The 19,339-nt window shown below is 33.1% G+C and overlaps 1 protein-coding gene across 2 annotated transcripts in view; it reads left to right on the forward strand.

Annotated features, from left to right (window-relative positions):
* LOC106460532 (extracellular serine/threonine protein CG31145-like) overlaps window positions 1-19,339 on the forward strand; it is a 64,752-nt gene that overhangs the window by 36,591 nt on the left and 8,822 nt on the right. Inside the window, exons 2-4 of one of the 2 annotated variants that reach the window (XM_022387533.1) lie at window positions 2,694-3,611; window positions 9,507-9,640; window positions 12,423-12,501. In XM_022387533.1, the coding sequence (XP_022243241.1) occupies window positions 3,127-3,611; window positions 9,507-9,640; window positions 12,423-12,501 (698 nt within the window). In that variant the 5' untranslated portion in view covers window positions 2,694-3,126. The remainder of the gene's footprint in view (window positions 1-2,693; window positions 3,612-9,506; window positions 9,641-12,422; window positions 12,502-19,339) is intronic. The other variant, XM_022387539.1, reaches the window with a different exon arrangement.

Consider the following 19,339-nt stretch of genomic DNA (forward strand, 5'->3'; position numbering starts at 1 on the left):
CTTATGTCGGTGAAGCGTGATCTATTGATAGGCAGATTGTGTGGCATTACATTACAAATCTTTCTTTACGTCCCGAGGAGCATGCTAACATCTCGACCGCCACTGCCAACGATACAAAACACGAACCCCTGGTTAAAGCGCTGTTTCTATCAGTCGTTTATCAAATGTCAGTAGAAAAAGATTTGTTAAAATTATCACCAATCTTATTGTGAGATCATGTCCCAAAAGACTGCTGGTCAATATGTTTATTACCAATTTATTTCTAACTAGAAAAACAACATAATGTTAACTTGGAATGTTTCACCAAACGGAAATATGACTATTCGTATTTAGGTATGGGCTTTTAATTCCATATCACAATTCAAATTTAGCACTTAGTCTGCTTGATCAAGAACCGGGCTAAGATAATCTTTGCACTAAGCCTATTTCACATTAAATGTAACCTAGGCCTATCCATTTATCAAATTGTCAATTTTTACACTGTGAATGTTAATGGGTTAGGTTAAGCTATTACTGAAACCATTTATACCTGAGATTAATCTTTGCTATGGAGTCAGTATTACATAACTATGAAATTAAAACAACAGCGAGAGATATTTAACAAGAAATTTAAAGCTTTCCTAAATAACTGTAGGCTATTCTTCCGAAGAATAAATATTTCATTTCATTCTCTTACATATTCTTCATAAAGTAGCCTTCTTTAATAATGATATATTATTTGATTTCATTAGATAGTCTAATACAAGTACAATCAAAATACAGAAAAAAATTAACTACATAAATATTAAACGTTTAACTAGCATACAAGTGGATCAAACAAACAAGCTTAGACGAATACTAATTAAAATGCATTGCTAGTTTCATATAATTTATTTAGTTTTCATAATATAACTAACGTCTTTATTTGTTCTACACTTAATGATTTGACTTTGTGTTGTAAGTCTATCGACAACCATTAATGTTCGTAATTTTATATACGTGTTCTTGTTCCTGCGTCTGTTATATCACACTTTAAACGATTGTTTTAAATTATGTTTGCTATGGAAAACTTATTTTCCATGATGAAAGTGAAGTGTACGGTTACTACTTGTTTGTATCAGAATGAATAGTTTTTATTTCCACAGGATCTTGTTAGTTTTGTTTAGGTAAGCCTCCATTACAGTGGATGTTATTGCGACCTACATTTAACAGTTCTCTAAGTCCAAAATTCCAACATATTAATATTGGTATTTTTGTCAACATTGTAAAGTGGACAAGTATATATACATACGGCTTCTTCAATTTTTTGGTTTGTTTGAGTTTACCCGTACAGTTTGTTTCAACCTGGTTTCAGAAAGGGTTAACCAAACTTGATCAGTAACCCTAACAGTTTTTAATCAATGCTTATAAAACCATTGGTGTGAATAAGTGACTTATATATCTGTGTACGTATATCATTAGATAAAACTAATTATGAAATCGTCAAGATGAAATAGGTCTAGTTTATTGGATGTTTCGTTTGGACTGAATTAAAATATAGAAAAAGTAGATAGTACCATACATTCCTTTTGGGGTCAGTTATATACCTTAAAATATTTTAATTGTCATTAATTAACTTAGTAAGTAGCAAAGAAATGAAATTTAGCTTCGAAGGCTTTAACAAGAAGCTCTTACAGAAAATTATCTGTAATAAAGAGGAGCAATAACATTTTAACATTGAACAATAAATAAATGTAATATTTGTATCTACTTGGTATAATATTTACCTTTAGACCACTGAGCTTTGCGCTGTGTTATTGTTTACATTTTAAGGAATGTGTTATTGTAATTGTTTACAGCGTACTGAATTTTTAAACTTTGTCCCATTTTCATTGCGTGAAAATGCTACATAACTTTTGTTGTTTAGTTCTCTCTGAGGAATTTATATTATATGTTGTATTGTATTTCCTTTACTTATGTTGTATTGTATTTCCTTTACTTATGTTGCACACGTGACATTTTATTAATACATAGCTCCTTCCTACAAATATTTCGAAAACGTGCGGCTATGTTGGCCTAAAATAATTAGATTTTTGTATTAATTAATCAATTTCTTGGTTATGATTGCAGTAATATTGTATATGAGAGTATTAAATATCTACTAAAATAAGCTTCGAATGAATCTGACGTAACAATCTACATACGATTCCTGATTTGTTATAAATTTAATATAAAATACAACACTTCAATTGTATTCGGTAATTTTTTTAAGTCTTAATACATAGGTTTTAAAAGTTATTGTTTAAACAAACATTAACATAATATATCTTAAACGATTTTATTGTGTATCAATAAATTTACACTATTGCATGTATTATGTCCAAACCATAGTTTTTGTTTTTCAAACTTGTGGTGGGTGTTGAAATGTTTCACCATTGAATTAGTAGTTACATTCTTTTATGTTTCTATGTATGTTAACACAGTCAAAATAACATAAATAAAAATGTAATAATTCTAAACCTTATTTTGATCTAGCATTGAAATTAGTTGATATTAAAAACCAACTCTAAATATTGGCTTGAAAGTTCCAGAGAAGCAATCTTAATAGCAACAAACTATGCTGCTAGCGATTACTTTAATTTCAAACAACTATATATAATTAATTGTTAAGTTAAATAAGAAATAGATATTTTATATATATTGATATCTTTCAACCGATCTTGATTTTACGTCAGATATAGCCTGCTAACATTGTGTTATTTATGGTAACTTTCGACAAGAAGAGCTCAACCTACGAACTACCTGCTCTTCAGAGCCAGAGGTGTTGAATTTTCATTACAGCGCTGTGAAGATGCGTAAGCAACTGACTGCAAGATAAAGCTCAACGAATAGTTTTGATGCAGCTGGTGATGTCAGCATGAGGTGGACATTTGTTGCTATGGCAACCAATACGCGGGAATAAGTTACCTTTTGGGCTACCAAGAGCCGATACTCGATGTCTCTGAAGCTGCTCTCACACGATGGCTCCGTGTCCACGTAAATTGATCTTTAATTTGTGCTCAGCTTCAAAGACCAGGGATAGACGGAGATTTGAGTTATTCAACATATTTAGATATTGAAAAACCACCTTCGTGTTCACTCTCATTAATTAATTGGATTGTTTATGAAATGAAGTTAAAGCAACGTCTAATAGGGGGAGTTGTTCTGGCTTGTGTTGTAACGCTAGTGGTGCTAATGGAAACAAATCTACGGGAAACCACGATACGTTTTAATGTCGCTGTTAACTCTGAAAATGTTGTTTCTTCACATGAACTCAATAGTGATACTCATGCAACCCTTCATAGACGGTTTATAAAAAGGAAAAAAGATAACCAGGTTTCAAGGGAGACCATATACACTACCGGCAATCGAAGTCCACCTTCAAACGCCATAGGTAGTACAGAGGCGCAGTTGTATCCTTCTGAAACTGTGAAGACGCCGACGGACAACACCGAACAAGAAGAATTTAAATTAAGTAATACTGAAGTAGAGGATTTGTCAGACCTGTTAAACCTAGTGGCCAGCTCTTCCCTAAGAAAAGACTGGATCAGAAGGCAGTGGTATCAAAACACGTTCAACCCCACTCTGGCGGACTTGTTAGGGATCACTTCCAAGTAAGTCTCACACCTTGACTCTTTATTCTATTCGTTAATTTTTTTATTATCCTCTTTAAAATTTTATTGTATAAATAATAATGTGTCGAAAGAACAAACCAACCTTTTCTTTTCATAATACTTACTTTTATCAATAATGTCACTTCCGGTTTCAACTCAACATTTAAAGAATTTTTAAATTGAAAAAATATATATTACTAAAATTTATAAATTAAAGAAAATAAAAGTTTGTTAAAATAAAATAACAAAACACGCTCATAAGGAAAACAAAGCATCAGGAATAAATTTGTTACAAATGATATTTTGATATGTTACTTATTACTTGTATTGTTTTTGATTAATTTTATGAACAAATTTTCATATTTGGTATTTCAAACTTAAACGATAGTTTATACGACACACGGATTCGAGGGCCAGGTTAAAGATCCTAATGCTTAGTTAGGAATAGAGTCCATAATATTGAACTGCTGTTCAGGCTAAAAGTAACCAGTCAGCTATATCCACCACCAAAAGATTATTCTAAATCGAATAGTGGGATTGACTGTTACTTTTATAATGCACCCACATCTTAAATCTCAAAGCGGCACATCGCAGCATCAGACTTTGGATTTCTGATCCGAAGCCCGACAAGCTAACCACTGGGTCATTCCCGGTGCTTTAACAGCACAACGTAACTAGTTTGTATATCTGTAGTATAGTTATGTAGCAATCATTCCCATAATTAAGAGAAATAAATAAATACAAAAACAGAATGTGCAAAACACTTAGTATAGTTAGTTATGCACCATAAAAGTATTTAGTAGGTAGCTCTAATTCTGAAGTTTCTGGCGTTTAATTCATTTAAAGTCAAGTATTTTCAAATGGAGTTTTCAGAACATTTGAATATTGTAATATGTTTATAGCGTTATATAACAATAGTATATGATGAATATTGTAAAATGTTTATAACAATTTATAATAATACTGTATAATGAATATTGTAATATGTTTGTAACATTATAGAACAATAGTATATAGTGCATATTGTAATATGTTTGTAACATATAGAACAATACTATATGGTGAATATTGTAATATGTTTGTAACATTATAGAACAATACTATATGGTGAATACTGTAATACGTTTGTAGCGTTATATAACAATACTATATGGTGAATATTGTAACATGTGTTTGAAGAGTTATATAAAAATAGTATATAGTGCATATTGTAATATGTTTGTAACATTATATGGCAATACTATATGGTGAATATTGTAATACGTTTGTAGCGTTATATAACAATACTATATGGTGAATATTGTAATATGTGTTTGTAACGTATTGACCAATACTATATGATGAATATTATAATATGTTTGTAACGTTATAGACCAATACTATACGGTGAATATTATGATCTGCTTGTAACGTTACAGAACAATACTATATGGTGAATACTGAAAATGTGTTTGTACCGTAGAACATGTTCTATAGTGTTGTTATAGGATTATACCATATTCTAAATGTTATAGTGTACATTTGCAGTAGAGGATGTGGAATAGATGGATTGTTGTCGAGTACATTTGTAACGTTATACAACAATATCATGTCATAAATGTTATAGTGTGTATGTAAGTTTATTGTGGAGATGTTGTATGAATGCAATTTCAGAACATGTTTTAACGTTATAGAACATTACTATATTTGGAATGTTGTAGAGTATTAACGCAAAAATAAAACTTACAGACTCAGCACCATGTTGAAATATAAAGGTTTATTTATATAGTTATTTTTAAAAAGTATGCTTGAAACATTATAAAACAAAGATAATTAGAAAATGCTGTTGAGCAATGATTTGTGAAGAAGAGCAATTTATACACTTAATTTTGTAGAATATGTTTAAAATGTTATACATGTTGTAGTGTGAATTTTAACATAAACCAAGTCAGGTAACGACAACCACAGCCAAAACAAAGTCGCAGAGGAAAGGTATGTATCAGAACTACGTTTTGAAATTAGCGTCCGTAGGTAGTGCGATGCTATCGACAAGTGGTCGCTTTTGGGAAGTGTACGTAACAGTCATAACCTATGAAAAACCTTTTGGAAGATTTGGTGTGCTTTCAAAACGATAGTCTTATGACGGAGCCTTTTATTATGGAAATTATGCTGCAGCACTAGTGTCAAGATGCACGGTCGTCAGAAAGAGTATGACTGGACATTGCTACATTAATTTTAATAACATGATTAGGCTCTAAAATCGTTTTAATGTAATGAACTCAACTGACAGTGACTGCTGTAAAATACGTTTTCATGGAATACATCTATACTAAATGTACTTTCGCAGGGTCCCCGAAAGTGTTCTGTTTCAAGAGTAAATAAAACTAAAATTACGATTAACATATATTTGTATTTATTGTTTTTGAACTTCATATATCATGCTGTGTTGTAACCTACAGAATGAATAATTCTTTTTGTGATTCATGGCATGAGCACGTTTTACTGACGATAGTATCAGTAAAAATTGTAGTTACAGTTACTAGTTACAGTAAAAATTGTAACGTTAAGCGCACCTTATTTGACGTCATTTTAGCGTCTACTGACTGACTGGCAGACAACACACTACAGTATAGAGGTGCGAGCGGTTAAAACAGGTGACCTCTCCAAGCAGCATTTTGCCTCTTTCGGAGAAGTAATTATTAATACAGTTTATTCAAAAAGCGATTATTGGCGTTTCACTAAATTTTCTTAAAGAAACGAACATTTTCGTTCCATAAAATTAAGCATTGTTTTAAATGGAGGATATTCTAAACTAGACTAAACTTAACAAAATACTTCTTTAAATCAATATAATTATTATCTTATCCTCAATAAAAATAATGAAACAAGAACGTTTTCAATATTTGGGCGTTGATATGTTTACGAGTATTTTATTATACACAGGTACCTAATTAAGTGGTCAGCCAATGTAATTTCTTCACCTATGAATAATAAGAATAAACCAAATATTCCTATACTTTCAAAACTCTTTATGGATTTTTTTTTAAGAATTATTATATTGGAACGTGCAAAATATTAAATTCCAAAAATCTGCTCGATCTGCCTTTTGACAATAACGTGGCTTAAATTCACAATAGGAATATTACGATTGTTTACTTGATGTATTTCACGGATAGATATTCGACTAGAGAGTAGGCATCTAGTCAACAGTACCAAGCGCAAACTCTTGGGTTATTCATTACCAAATGATTGTGGGATTGACCGCCACATTATAACGCCCCCACGGCTGAAAGGGCGAGCATGTTGGGCGATGCGTTTAATCCATCGACCCGCAGATTGCGAATCAAGTAGCCCAACCACTAAACCACTAGGAATTTAGACTGTAGAGTGTGAAATGATGTGATACTATGCTAATACAAGATACATTAAATGGTGTGATCTTAGACATAATAAATGCCTGATATTCAATTGAGACGCATATATTCTAGATGATTGTTTGAATGATGAAATTGTCTTCAGAATAAAGGCTTTTGTTTCTCGTTATATATATATATATATATGGGAGGTGGCGTATTTATTTATATACAGACTGCGAACAGATAACTTTCTAGAGCTTCTTTACCTGGAAAACAAAACCTACGCTACCCGTTTCTGAATGTACGACAGAATCAAGTGATATATATTTAACAGATCCCTTGCCGTGATACATTCATAACTTTTTCGCTCTGGAACACGTGCGAGAGAAAGTCGTTGAAAAGTCCCACTTGCGAATCTCGTTAACAACTTGCTATTTAACTAATGTTATTAAGTTTTGTTATTTTTATTTCACAGTTCAACGAATGACTTGTATAAGAATATCTAAAAATAAGTTTCCATGATATCCAATTAGTTTAATAATTAGAAACTGCCTTTTCAGTTTATGAAGTTTGTAATTTCAATGAGTAAATGTTGTTTGTTTGTAATTAAGCACAAAGCTCCACAATGGGCTATCTGTGCTCTGCCCACCACAGGTATCGAACCCCAGATTCTAGCGTTGTAACTCCACGAACTTATAAAATGTCGTTAGTTAATTGATTTAATCTTTCATTTACTGTACTTTACATATATTTATATGGTTTTATATCAATTTTATCTGTAAATGCATTAAATCGAAAACGACAAACGCTTAAAATCATTGTTCTTTATTAGTGATAAAATGCAGAATGGATTTAAAGTTTGCATGTGACAAAATACACAATGGTTTTAAAATTTGCTTGTGAAATAATACACAATGGATTTACAGCTTCAGCTTGTAACAAAATATGCAATGGATTTACAGCTTCTGGTTGTGACAAAATACACAATGAATTTACAGCTTTTGCTTGTGACAAAATACAGAGTAGGTTTATACTTTTTGTTTGTAACCAAATACACAACGTATTTACAGTTTTTGTTTGTGGCAAAAGGCAAAATGAGTGTACAGTTTGCCTGTGTTTGTTGCTTACCACAAGACAGAATTTTCATGTATTTTATGTTTCTTCTATTTGACTGTAAGTAAGAAATCAGGTAAGTCGCAGCACGCGAACCGTTAGTTCTACGCAAAGGTACCTGTGCTACGCACACCATTAAAGTAGTTTTTGTTGGCGTCTCCCCGCGTATTTTGTTGCCTCGCACATTTAAGCTCTCGTGCGTATCATTGCGATGAAATTGAAATCGTTGTTAAACTCGTGTTGTTTGGAGATTTGTTTTGTTTTAAGCACAAAATTACATAATGAGTAACCTGCGCTGAGTCCACCGCGTGGAATCGAACCCTAGATTTTTACGTTATAAGCCAATTAAGAGGAACCAAAGAAGAACATCTTTGGAAGGTTACCAAATAATTTTTTTTAGCATTTCTTCAGCCACTTTCTCATAGCTTGTGACACCAGACACTTGACTTGGCATTGGAAAGATTGACAGATTAAGAACTGTTTTAGTTTATCAATCTCTTAAGCCGTTCAAACAAAGTACATTTGCTAGTGGCTGGCAAATTGGGTTTTAGGTTGTATCTACAGAAATACTAAATAAAAACATAAAAACGCTGTAATTTTATTCTACAGATCACTGGTTTTGGTACATTTGGAGTATTGGGTTCAGTCTTGGGTACCTTATCTTAGGAAGGACATTGAATGATTTGAAAGGATGAAAGCTACTAGAACGACACCTGAAATAGGAAGGTTGTCATACAAGAACAGGTTAAGATCTTAGGAATTGCTTTCTCTTGAAAAAAAAAAGAGTCAGGGAGGATCTGATTGGGGTGTTTAAGATTGTTAAGGGAATTGATACTGTTTATGCATCATATTTTTGCATACTTAATGGTGAGAATGGTAGGATAAAAGACACAAGTATAAATTTTGGCAGGATAAGAATCATCTTCAGCTAAGACAGCTTTATTTTTGGAACGGGTTGCATTCAGATGTAGTAGAACAGTAGCGTTAAGGGAGTTTAACGAAGGCTTGATAAATATTTGAATGATAAGAGGTGCTTTGAATGTTTTATTTTAACTATAAAGTTTAGTTTAGAGGGTGGGACAGCCTAAATGGACCAACAGATCCTTTGTTGTCCTAAAATTATACATATATATATAATAAACGAACAACTCTGCTTTACATATATGTAAATGCATATCTGTGACGAAAGTGTATTTTCTTATCAGATTACTCAGGCAATAGATAAGCAGATCATGTTTCAGAGTTATAAACATAATTGTCATTATGATTTCCTTAAACGTTAAGGAACTTAATTGTTTAAAAATTGAAATTTTGATTTAGGACAAAATTGATCAATATTTATTCATATTTATTAATTAAGTAGCGAAAAGGCTATTGGTACATAAGTAACACGTTTATTTTCTAAAGTTATTGTAGTTTAAAATTATATATATATATATTTTTACAGATACAGTAGGAAAAATTTTACAGACTGGGAAGTGTTTCATCTAAGCATCAGTCAGAATGAACTATATAAAAGTGATGATCCGATTGTGGACGATCTTCTCAGTGACATGGCTAACATGCCAATTGTTCATGTTGGTAAATACTTCATCATAATTTAGAATATAGACAACTTCTGATATTTTTTTTCTTAATAAAATTTGCAACATTACAAAATAATGTCATCATCAGAGTTTCTTAGATGTTTCACTTAGTTAATTTTGGTTTTTGAGAAATTTATTCTATGGTTTTATTCTAATAATCAGAATGTATATTATTATAGCTTTGACAAAGTAAAACTACTGTTATAAAATAATATCAATCACATTTCTTCATTCACTGTTAAGCAAGTCGTATATCTAGTGGTCAATCCTGGGCTATATATATATATTGGTTCCAAACAATCTTATTTGATTTACTACTTTTAACTTAAGCGCACATTTCTAATTGTTCAGAAACTTGTATAGACCTCAAGGAGGTCACATGTTTCAGTAATGTGAAGAATTACCAGACGAAAGTGTCATTAGCAGAATGTTGTAGCACTTTCAAACCAGTGGTAAGTTTGCTCAGACACTTAACAAGACAGAATACCATACATATCACAAGCAGATGGTCACTACCTGTCGATTAACATTCGAGAATGAATCAGACAGTTTCAGATTCAACTGGACGTCAGTATACCGAACAAGAGATGAGTCGCGCTTCTCCCTGTGGCCACATAATAGAAATATGCTCATATCCGGAACCAGTCCCATTTTCACAGAATAATGTGACAGTGGTAGAAGTATGGTGTGAGAAGGAATATGAACTGATGGACTTGCTACTACATCAACATCTTGTGGAATGGTACCATTAATGGCTAACATTATTGAACTAGCCTGTGTGGACTTTAACGAAAAGAGACGATTATTTAAAGCTCTGGATACAACTGTGGTAAGTAACTGTGTAACGAACATTTGTATAAACGTCTGACTTGTTTTAGTATATTATTTCAAAACAAGTGGACTATGTGCTGTTTCTTTATTGTTAAAATGTATCTCCAACAAGTCACAGACACCTACTGTAAATAATCTGACCCATGCTTTTGTTTTACCACGTGTTCTTGCACTTGGCTCTGATTTCAGCCTAATAAGGCACGAAAGTAGTCAACACCGTCCATAAGAAAGATGGGATTGGCTGATTGGAGTTGTCTACATTCTCACTGGGTTTCAATCCCATTCCTTTTTTGGATATCATATAGGGAGACGCGTGCAGCTCTTGAAGCGACTCCAAACACACTAGAGATGCCCTGGAAACAGTTATTTTGTATAAATATACAATGGATCATTTTCTTAATTGAATAGAATAGGAATCACACCAGATACACAGTTGTGGTTTACAACATGTGGGGGACTAATGCCTGCAGTTATTTTCCACTAGTTCAAATGGGAATACCTGAAGGACGTTGTCTATAAAACGAAGGTACCCTATATGGAAACGTTGCATGATCGAATAACCAACGCAACGGCGGAGAGCGATTATCGCTCGAACAGACTTCGAGCCGCGAAAGGTGCCCATATCGAGGTGTACTAACGATGCCATTCGCCATGGACAAACCTGTGATGTTAGCCTACATTTTACCGCAAACCGTGTTTGTTCAGTAGTTCTTATCCTGTTCATTAAAAAAAAAGTTTAATAAGTTATGGACACTAAATATTTTATGCCTGAGATAAATGCATATTTCAGATATTGTTTTTATAACTTAATGATACTCATAGTTCGAAATAATTAATTTCTGGTTGATCTAGGTGAAAGATGAATTGATGAACGCAGTTAATATATCTTGAATATAAACTATATTACTGAGTATCAGAAATATGATTGAATATCGTCTTAACTTATTAAGACAACTTACCATTCAATACGATATTGAACTGGAAAATTCAGTCGAAGTATTTAATTAGATTCCCACAAGTACTTTGTTAAAAATCATTTTATTTTACGCATGCGTTTCGTCTACGTGTGTAATTAGTTCTTTCGGTAAAAAGAGTAATAAAATAGTTACTAGTGAAGTGATTTTTAAACTGTTATAATTAAACTACCTTTTCAGCCATAATTAGAAAGGTACTTGTGTTGTTGCTCTTTGACTTAAAATAGATCGTCTAATTAAATACTAAATTTCTCATATTTTGGGAAAGAATCAGATAAAATATACTCGAGAAAGTTATTTTCAAGTTTTTATTGCTACTCGAATTTTGTCACGCGCGTCTAGAATACGCGATATTTAGTTTATGTAAATCCGCCTATTGCCTCCCGAAGATAAATAAGATCATTAGTTGTAAGAATTATTTAATTTTCTATTCAGATGAACAACGTCTACAGAGTTTGAAGTTATTTCCTTACTTGTGGATCAGCATTAAAATGCACTGAAAACAGAATTGAACAAAATTGTAAATGAGATTTTATAAACAATTTCCCTAACAGGTTTTGATATCTTAAAATCAGAAGAAATGCTGCTTTTATTTTACAGCATATGTCATTGATGTTCGTCATTAATGAGGATACCACGTTAAATATACTCTTAAATGCTTCTTTATCTGTTGATTTATCTGTTTATTTTATGTGATTTTCAGTTTATTGTCTTTCACTAATTACGTAATGTTTCTGTGATATTTTAAAAATGTCCATTCATTTTATGTTTTATTTTCATTAGTAAGTAGACTTTTTCATTTATAGTAGTGCGAAGTTTGAGATAACGATAATTCATTATTCTTTATGTGTATCTCTTTTGAATTAATTCTAGCTTACATTTAAAACGCTCACATGTCTCATATATTTGTATGGACTGTAACGAAAACCTCTTGATACTGTTTATAAATACTTTAATGATATATTTTACTAGAGCAAAAAGAGGGCGGGACCCAGCTGAAGCTGATAATTGAATACGACAATGGAGAGGAAGCCTTGTTTAAGCCAATGAGGTGAGATGTTATAAAGGTTAATGACTAAAGTACTTAAGAAGAAAAATCTAATTATTCTGTTGTTTTTTTTTTTGGTGTGTTTGTTTTCGATTTTCTATTGCCCGTTTTCTTTTTTTTCCGTAACTCTTTTTCCAGATTATCGGCCCCCAGTAGCACAGCGGTATGTCTGCGGATTACAACGCTAGAATCCGGGTTTCGATACCCGTGGTGGCACAGCACAGATAGCCCATTGTTTAGCTTTGCGCTTAGTTACAAAAAAACAAATCAGATTATCGAGCATTTGCGGATGTTGTCATTGTATTTTCCATCGAGTTCACTTCTTGCTTGATACCAAATTCTATCCATGGTAGCAAAAACCAAGAGCTTTCAACGACTATTCGAAAAAGTTATATTTTTGTGATGGTTATAAGAAAAACCAGTCGGCTTGGTATACTCACGATTGAAACAACATAAACTCAACGTGAACTGGCCAACCATTCCTTCTCAGATCTTGTACTACACACCGGAGGGATTTTAACTATAAAGTTAGAAAAATAACAATCTTTACTCTCCACGTAATGATAATTATAAAAAAAAAATATTATTTCAGCCAAATTTTCAACATTGCGGCTTCATTAGGTCTACCTCTTGTAATACTATCCGTGATGAAGCCTAAACGTTGGCTGAAATAAAAAAAATTATCATTATTTTGAAAGTAAAGGTTGTTTTATTTTCTAATTTTTCCAAAATTATCTCTCTTTCTTCCTGCATGTCAACTGATGATATCTTTTATAGTCCGAAAACAAAAAGCTTATTTGAAAGAAAACAGTTTCCAGGTCTTCGTTTTAATTATAAAAGAAAAAATAATGTGTTTTGGGAGAACGTTTCATGTCTTGTTAAAACGGATTTGTATATACTGAAAATTTTATATATATATATATGTGCGTGTGTGTGTTTATAAAAGGACTACTACACAATGTATTTCTGTAAAAATTGCCTTAATATAATCTTCAACATTGGGCAAATAAATCTTCAATCTTCTGTTAAAGGTGAAGTGTAGAAAAACATTACAATTATGATGAACATAGTTTTTCTTAAAATACAGCATACCAGTTTATCTACAAACTGATTATGTACAGCATACAGGAACGACAAAAAATTCATACTAAAAACTGGTCAGCGTACGCTGATGTTCTTCGTAAAAAAAGACGCTTCGAGTCGTATTTAGCATTCTATCAACGTTGTCGCAGTCCAGTCAGGCCAAAGCACTGTAACTTCGTCAACAGACAAGTTGATCTTGATCACAAATGGACTTTAAAGTGTTGCGTGATTGAATTCCTACATCCCCAGTGCCTTTCTTTTTTAAATATGCTAAGTTATTAGGGATGACAATAAGAGATGCGTATACTAATAGTAATTCCCAAGCTATGTTGATTAAAGCAGTTATTATTCAACAGTACTATTATTATGCTCACACGTTTTACAAATCCTCCCCTGTTGATAAGATACTATTATAATTCTGGAAACGGAAGTCATGTCCATAAAAAGAACATAAAACCAAATAAATTGACACGTTTTAAAACATTAATCACTTACATATATTTATATACATCATTACCTAATTTGTTCAATGAAAATATTACATTTTTCGAATTTTATTATTTTATGAAAAAAATTTAAAATATTCGCATGAGTACAAATTTCCTTATCACAGGGAGAATATCATTTATCTAACAAACACATTTTCAAACTTCGTAATATTTATCTAATATACATAAAATATGTACTACTGAATCATTCAAATAAATCATCAGAATGTTTTCAGATAATTATTGTCAGTTTTTCCCAGAAAGCTGCAAAAGTTGCAATATGTTCACACAATAACATTTGTGTTGCTAGACTATGAAATACATCACATCAAATGTTTCTCAGTGTAAGAAATAAATGTATAAGGTCGTCATGATTGAATGAGAACCATTTAATATATTTGGAGCCTCATTTCTGTTGTCTACTAAACAGATAAACTGTGTGTTAGTGGTTTCTTGTGTTGGTTTCAAGTGCATTCTGTGAACATCTGGCTTTGGAGTTATGAAAGGTCTGTGGACTCTGTGAACATCTAGCTTTTAAGTTATAACACGTGTATACATTCTGTGAACGTCTGGCTTCGAAGTTATAAAATGTTTATGCATTCTGTGAACATCTGGCTTTGGAGTTATAAAATATGAAGTATTTATGTTCTATATGAAAACAAAAACCAGCTAATTCTCCTTAAAACATTAGTATCAATGAACATTTTTATCCATAATGTTAGTTTGCTTCCTAGAATTCGTTCAAAGTTACACAAGAGCTATGCTAGTCGTCCTTATTTCGATATGATGAACTATAGGGAAGAGAGAAGACAGCTAATCTGTGGCACACATTGCAAATTTTTGGTTATTCTAATTGAAACGTTGGTTTTGATAGTCAGTCCTTGAACGCACCCGCTGCTTCAAAGTGCGGAGCGCGTTTTTGCAGCAACGAGACGTAAACTAAAGACTGTCAAGATCACAGACCACCACGCAATTATCATACCGCTCTTGGCCGCCATTTTAAGAGAACAGGCGTTTTTTTGAATATTTTTATTCGCCTATCCTTTTTATTTTTTTATCGTATTAATTATTAAGCTTCGTTACTTATATAACTATTGATTTTATATCCAATTTTCATACATTTCATATTTAACGACAAGCTGACAGTGTCTCCAAAAACTCTGTATCATTAATGTTGTATATCGTCTTTTCCTCATGACAAATGTGACATGGATGTGTTGTTCTGAATGTTAAAAAAAAGACAAAAATAAATTATATTGACCATCGTTCGTTAGTTCCTTTGATAAGAAAAGCTCATCTCAAGTCCAGACAGCCCATCCGTTAGTGTTAAGGTATCGACAGCTTTACTGCACTTGTTGGCCATACCAAATCGACAGTTTCTTTTCTGTTTCCGTCGTTAAAGCTGTAAACAGCATTTTCTGAAAAAAGAGAGAATCGATCAAAATCAAAAATAAATCAAAGGCATTTGGAGAGTTGTTCTCACTGTTTCATTGCTACTGATACTAAGTGCGTAATGTTTCAATGACTTACATACGTAACTCAGATTCAAAGGGCTGTTTTACATAACAAATGTAGCAAAGACTCTCCAGGATGAGTTGGATTATTTACAAAGGAGACATTCACCCATAAACAGTATTTTACTGTTACTTGTGATCAGGAATTTTGCAACTCTCTACATGGCATTCAGATAATATTTTGTCCTTTTATTCAAGTTGATTGATAAACGACTGTGTATTTATCTTTTTATCCTAGTTTCTCTTTCACTTTTCTTCTTTCATGAGAATAATTTTTTCTTTAGAAATTTCCTTACAGAAAAAAACAACATGGCAACATCGGACAAAAGAATACTTCTATTTAGTAAATCGATAAATCGATCTAAAGGAACAATGAATTCTTTTTGTAATAACTCACGTACTTAATAGTCTCATAATCACCGACACTGATATAACTATTTAATTATTTCTTCCGCAGTTATGGTGGGAATTATGAACAAGTCACATAACTACCTGGAAAATATGCTCTTTACTGAGGGGGCTCAAATGCCCTCTCATGATTGACAGAAGCCCCAGTGTAACGATCTACCTCCTCCAGGGGCCTGCATGGCCAAGTGGTTAGGGCGCTCGACTCGCAGTCTGAGGGTCGAGGGTTCGAATCTCCGTTCCACCAAACATGCTCGCCCTTTCAGCCGTGGGGGCGTTATAATGTGACGGTCAATCCCACTATTCGTTGGTAAAAGAGTAGCCCAAGAGTTGGCTGTGAGTGGTGATGACTAGCTGCCTTCCCTTTAGTCTTACACTGCTACATTAGGGACGGCTAGCGCAGATAGTCCTCGTGTAGCTTTGCGCGAAATTCAAAAACGAAAACGATACCTCCTCCAGTTGTTCCAATTACTCATATAGCTATCCTAATGGGGAGGTCCATACCAGAAAATAAAGCCCAGCTAGGACACTCGCCTGTGGAACTTGAGCACATGTGCCAAGTTTCGTTCCGATAGCTTGTGAGTGTGGGTATGAATATAGTTTCAAACATAGCACCCCAGGATCAGGAGAGCGGCCAGAAACGTAAAATCCTATATTCAATGTGGGTTCAGCGACCATGAAAATCGACTCATAGTCTCCATCATGCCTGAGAGACCTTAAGGGCGCATTTTATCCTGTTAGTAAAGGGCTATTCTAATGAAGTCCCGATCCGAAAAAAACAATGTTAGGACCCCCGCCAGTGGTACCTGAGCACCTGTGCAAAGTTTGATCTTGCTAGCTTCAAAACTATGAGAAGAACTAGCGGACAAACAAATAAATTCACAAACACACAGCATAAATTAATATTGGACAAACACAAAATGCTTTCTCTCCACTGCATTTTTCAAACACCCACTCCATTACTCACAGAGGTCTCAATGTAACTGTTCTATTATTCCCAATTACTTCTGTAACTACCCAAGAGCCCGCCTAAACAAACCCTATTAGAATTTCCCTTCCACTCTCGGTACTGAGCACATACGCCATGTTTAATCACGCCAGCATGTTAGGAAATATAGTGTTTCAAAAATGGCGGCGCTGAGACCCCGAGATGACCATGATCCTGAAAACTTACTCTTAGACTCCCCCCCCCCCCCGTCATGCAAGTGCCACCTTCCGGGTGCATTTTAGTCTACCTCGACGTGGGGACTAAGCCATTTAGAAAAGAACATCTCCAGGTCATCCAAGTATGTATTAGCAGTATCGTTATATTTTTGTACTTCTCTCTATCAGTAGGATATTTGGGATTATATGACTCATGTTTTAAAACATAATAATTTAACATTTGTCTAATTTAAATAAACAGATATTTATGCAAAATGAAAAAACGTCTACTCTATGTTTGCTTAACAATATTAGATCAAGCTACACTTGTCGAGAGCAAACTACTCATGTAAATTTTCTGCAGGTTAATAACAGATTTGATAACCTAGGATTGAAATATGCATTCAGATTTTATAGTAAAATCTCAAATAGGATTGAAACTCTTGTTCGATGATTTGGATCTCATTCCGAAAATGTTCTCAGGCGACATAGTCTACTCTGAGAATAACATGAGCTCATGTTTCGTAACTTAGTTTTGAAAAATGACATGCCCTCAAGTTTCATAACGTAGATTTGAAAATTAACATTTAATGAGGCGTGTTAGTGTAGAATGGGAATAAAGTCAGTACTTTAGATTCTGTAGCTGAATGAGATTAAACACTACTCAGGTTTCATAATGAAAATTTAGATTAGGATCTGTTCTCATGTTTGGATAAATATCGTTGTAATTAGTGTGTTTGACATAATCCAAACACTGACTTAAAACCCGGTTTCTAGCATTGTAAGTCCGCAGACACTGAGGGGGGACAATAAATATTTTAAAAATTACATGTTTATTAACAGCAAACGTAAGTTAATATCACGTCATTTATCGTAATTAATTCTATTTATTTTTAACCGTAACTTAAAATTGATATTTCTATTACAATACCTGTTTAATATCAATGAAACCAAAGGACTTTCTTTCACGACTTTATTAAAATGGTTAACCATTAATTAAAAATATGATGATTTGACATATCATATTGCGTAACACTTTATAATTCCAATAGTTATATCGAAGAGAGACATTTAGAATAAAATTGAGTGTAATAGCATTGCGTTGAATGTATTTAAAACACCATTATAAAATCGCATTCTAACAATGGTGACAGAACATCTGCTTTCGACGTCGTTATGTCAACGAACGTTTCATGTACAAATCCATTTTGAATTAGTCGGTGATATTGAACGTAAAAAAGGGCTACAAGTTGCCTTTGTTATTTCATGCTTTACCTCTATTGTAATGTAGCCATTCTTCTTGAACTTCTTGTCAGTTAATGACTACATAAAACATTGTTACTACATGTGATCACCTCTATATATGTACGTACGACAATGTATTTATATAGTCGTTAAAGCTATAAACCAAAATAAAAAAAGTAACGTTATACACTGGTTTTACTACACTATGTTACTTTGTATACATATTACTACTGCAAGGCCTTGTATTGCCGGCTAGGATATAAACGCCTCTATTTGAAATTATTCCGTCGGGATTGCCTATAGAAAGGTTTTGGTTTTGTTTGGTTGAATTTTACGCAAAGCTACACGAGGGCTATCTGCGTTAGCTGTCCCTAATTTAGCAGTGAAAGACTAGGGGGAGGCAGCTAGTCATCACCACTACCCACCGCCAACTCTTGGGCTACTCTTTTACTAACGAATAGTTACATTATAACGCCCCATGGCTGAAAGGGCGAGCATGTTTGGTGGGACGGAGATTCGAACTCGCGACCCTAAGATTGCGAGTCGAGAAAGGAATCTGATACAAAAATATAATATGTAATGAATTCTTACTTTCTGCTCTTTTTTTTGATTTGTACAGCTAGAATTACTGTAGTCATAGATAACTCTTTGTTTGAAGATGTTTCTTCTTGAGGTAAGTATTGTTCAAAAACCAGTTTGTCTGTACTTGTTCAAGGAAAAATATTAATTGTGGATAAATGTTTAAGAGAAACCATTATAGCTCAGAACTTTTGTTAATAATGAGCAATGGTGAAGAGCAATGAACACCCATGTCATACAACTAATAAGGTAAAAGTAACCTTTTTGTACAAGCAATGTTGTGAAAAACGCACTGAACCTAAACACTTGAGCTGAATAAGCAATTTAAAAAACGAATCCAATTGAAATTATAGAGTTACTAAAATAACACTTGTTCTGAATAAT

This window comes from Limulus polyphemus, unplaced genomic scaffold, assembly GCF_000517525.1.
Source record: "Limulus polyphemus unplaced genomic scaffold, Limulus_polyphemus-2.1.2 Scaffold34, whole genome shotgun sequence".
In the NCBI taxonomy this organism is placed as follows: Eukaryota; Metazoa; Arthropoda; class Merostomata; order Xiphosura; family Limulidae; genus Limulus; species Limulus polyphemus.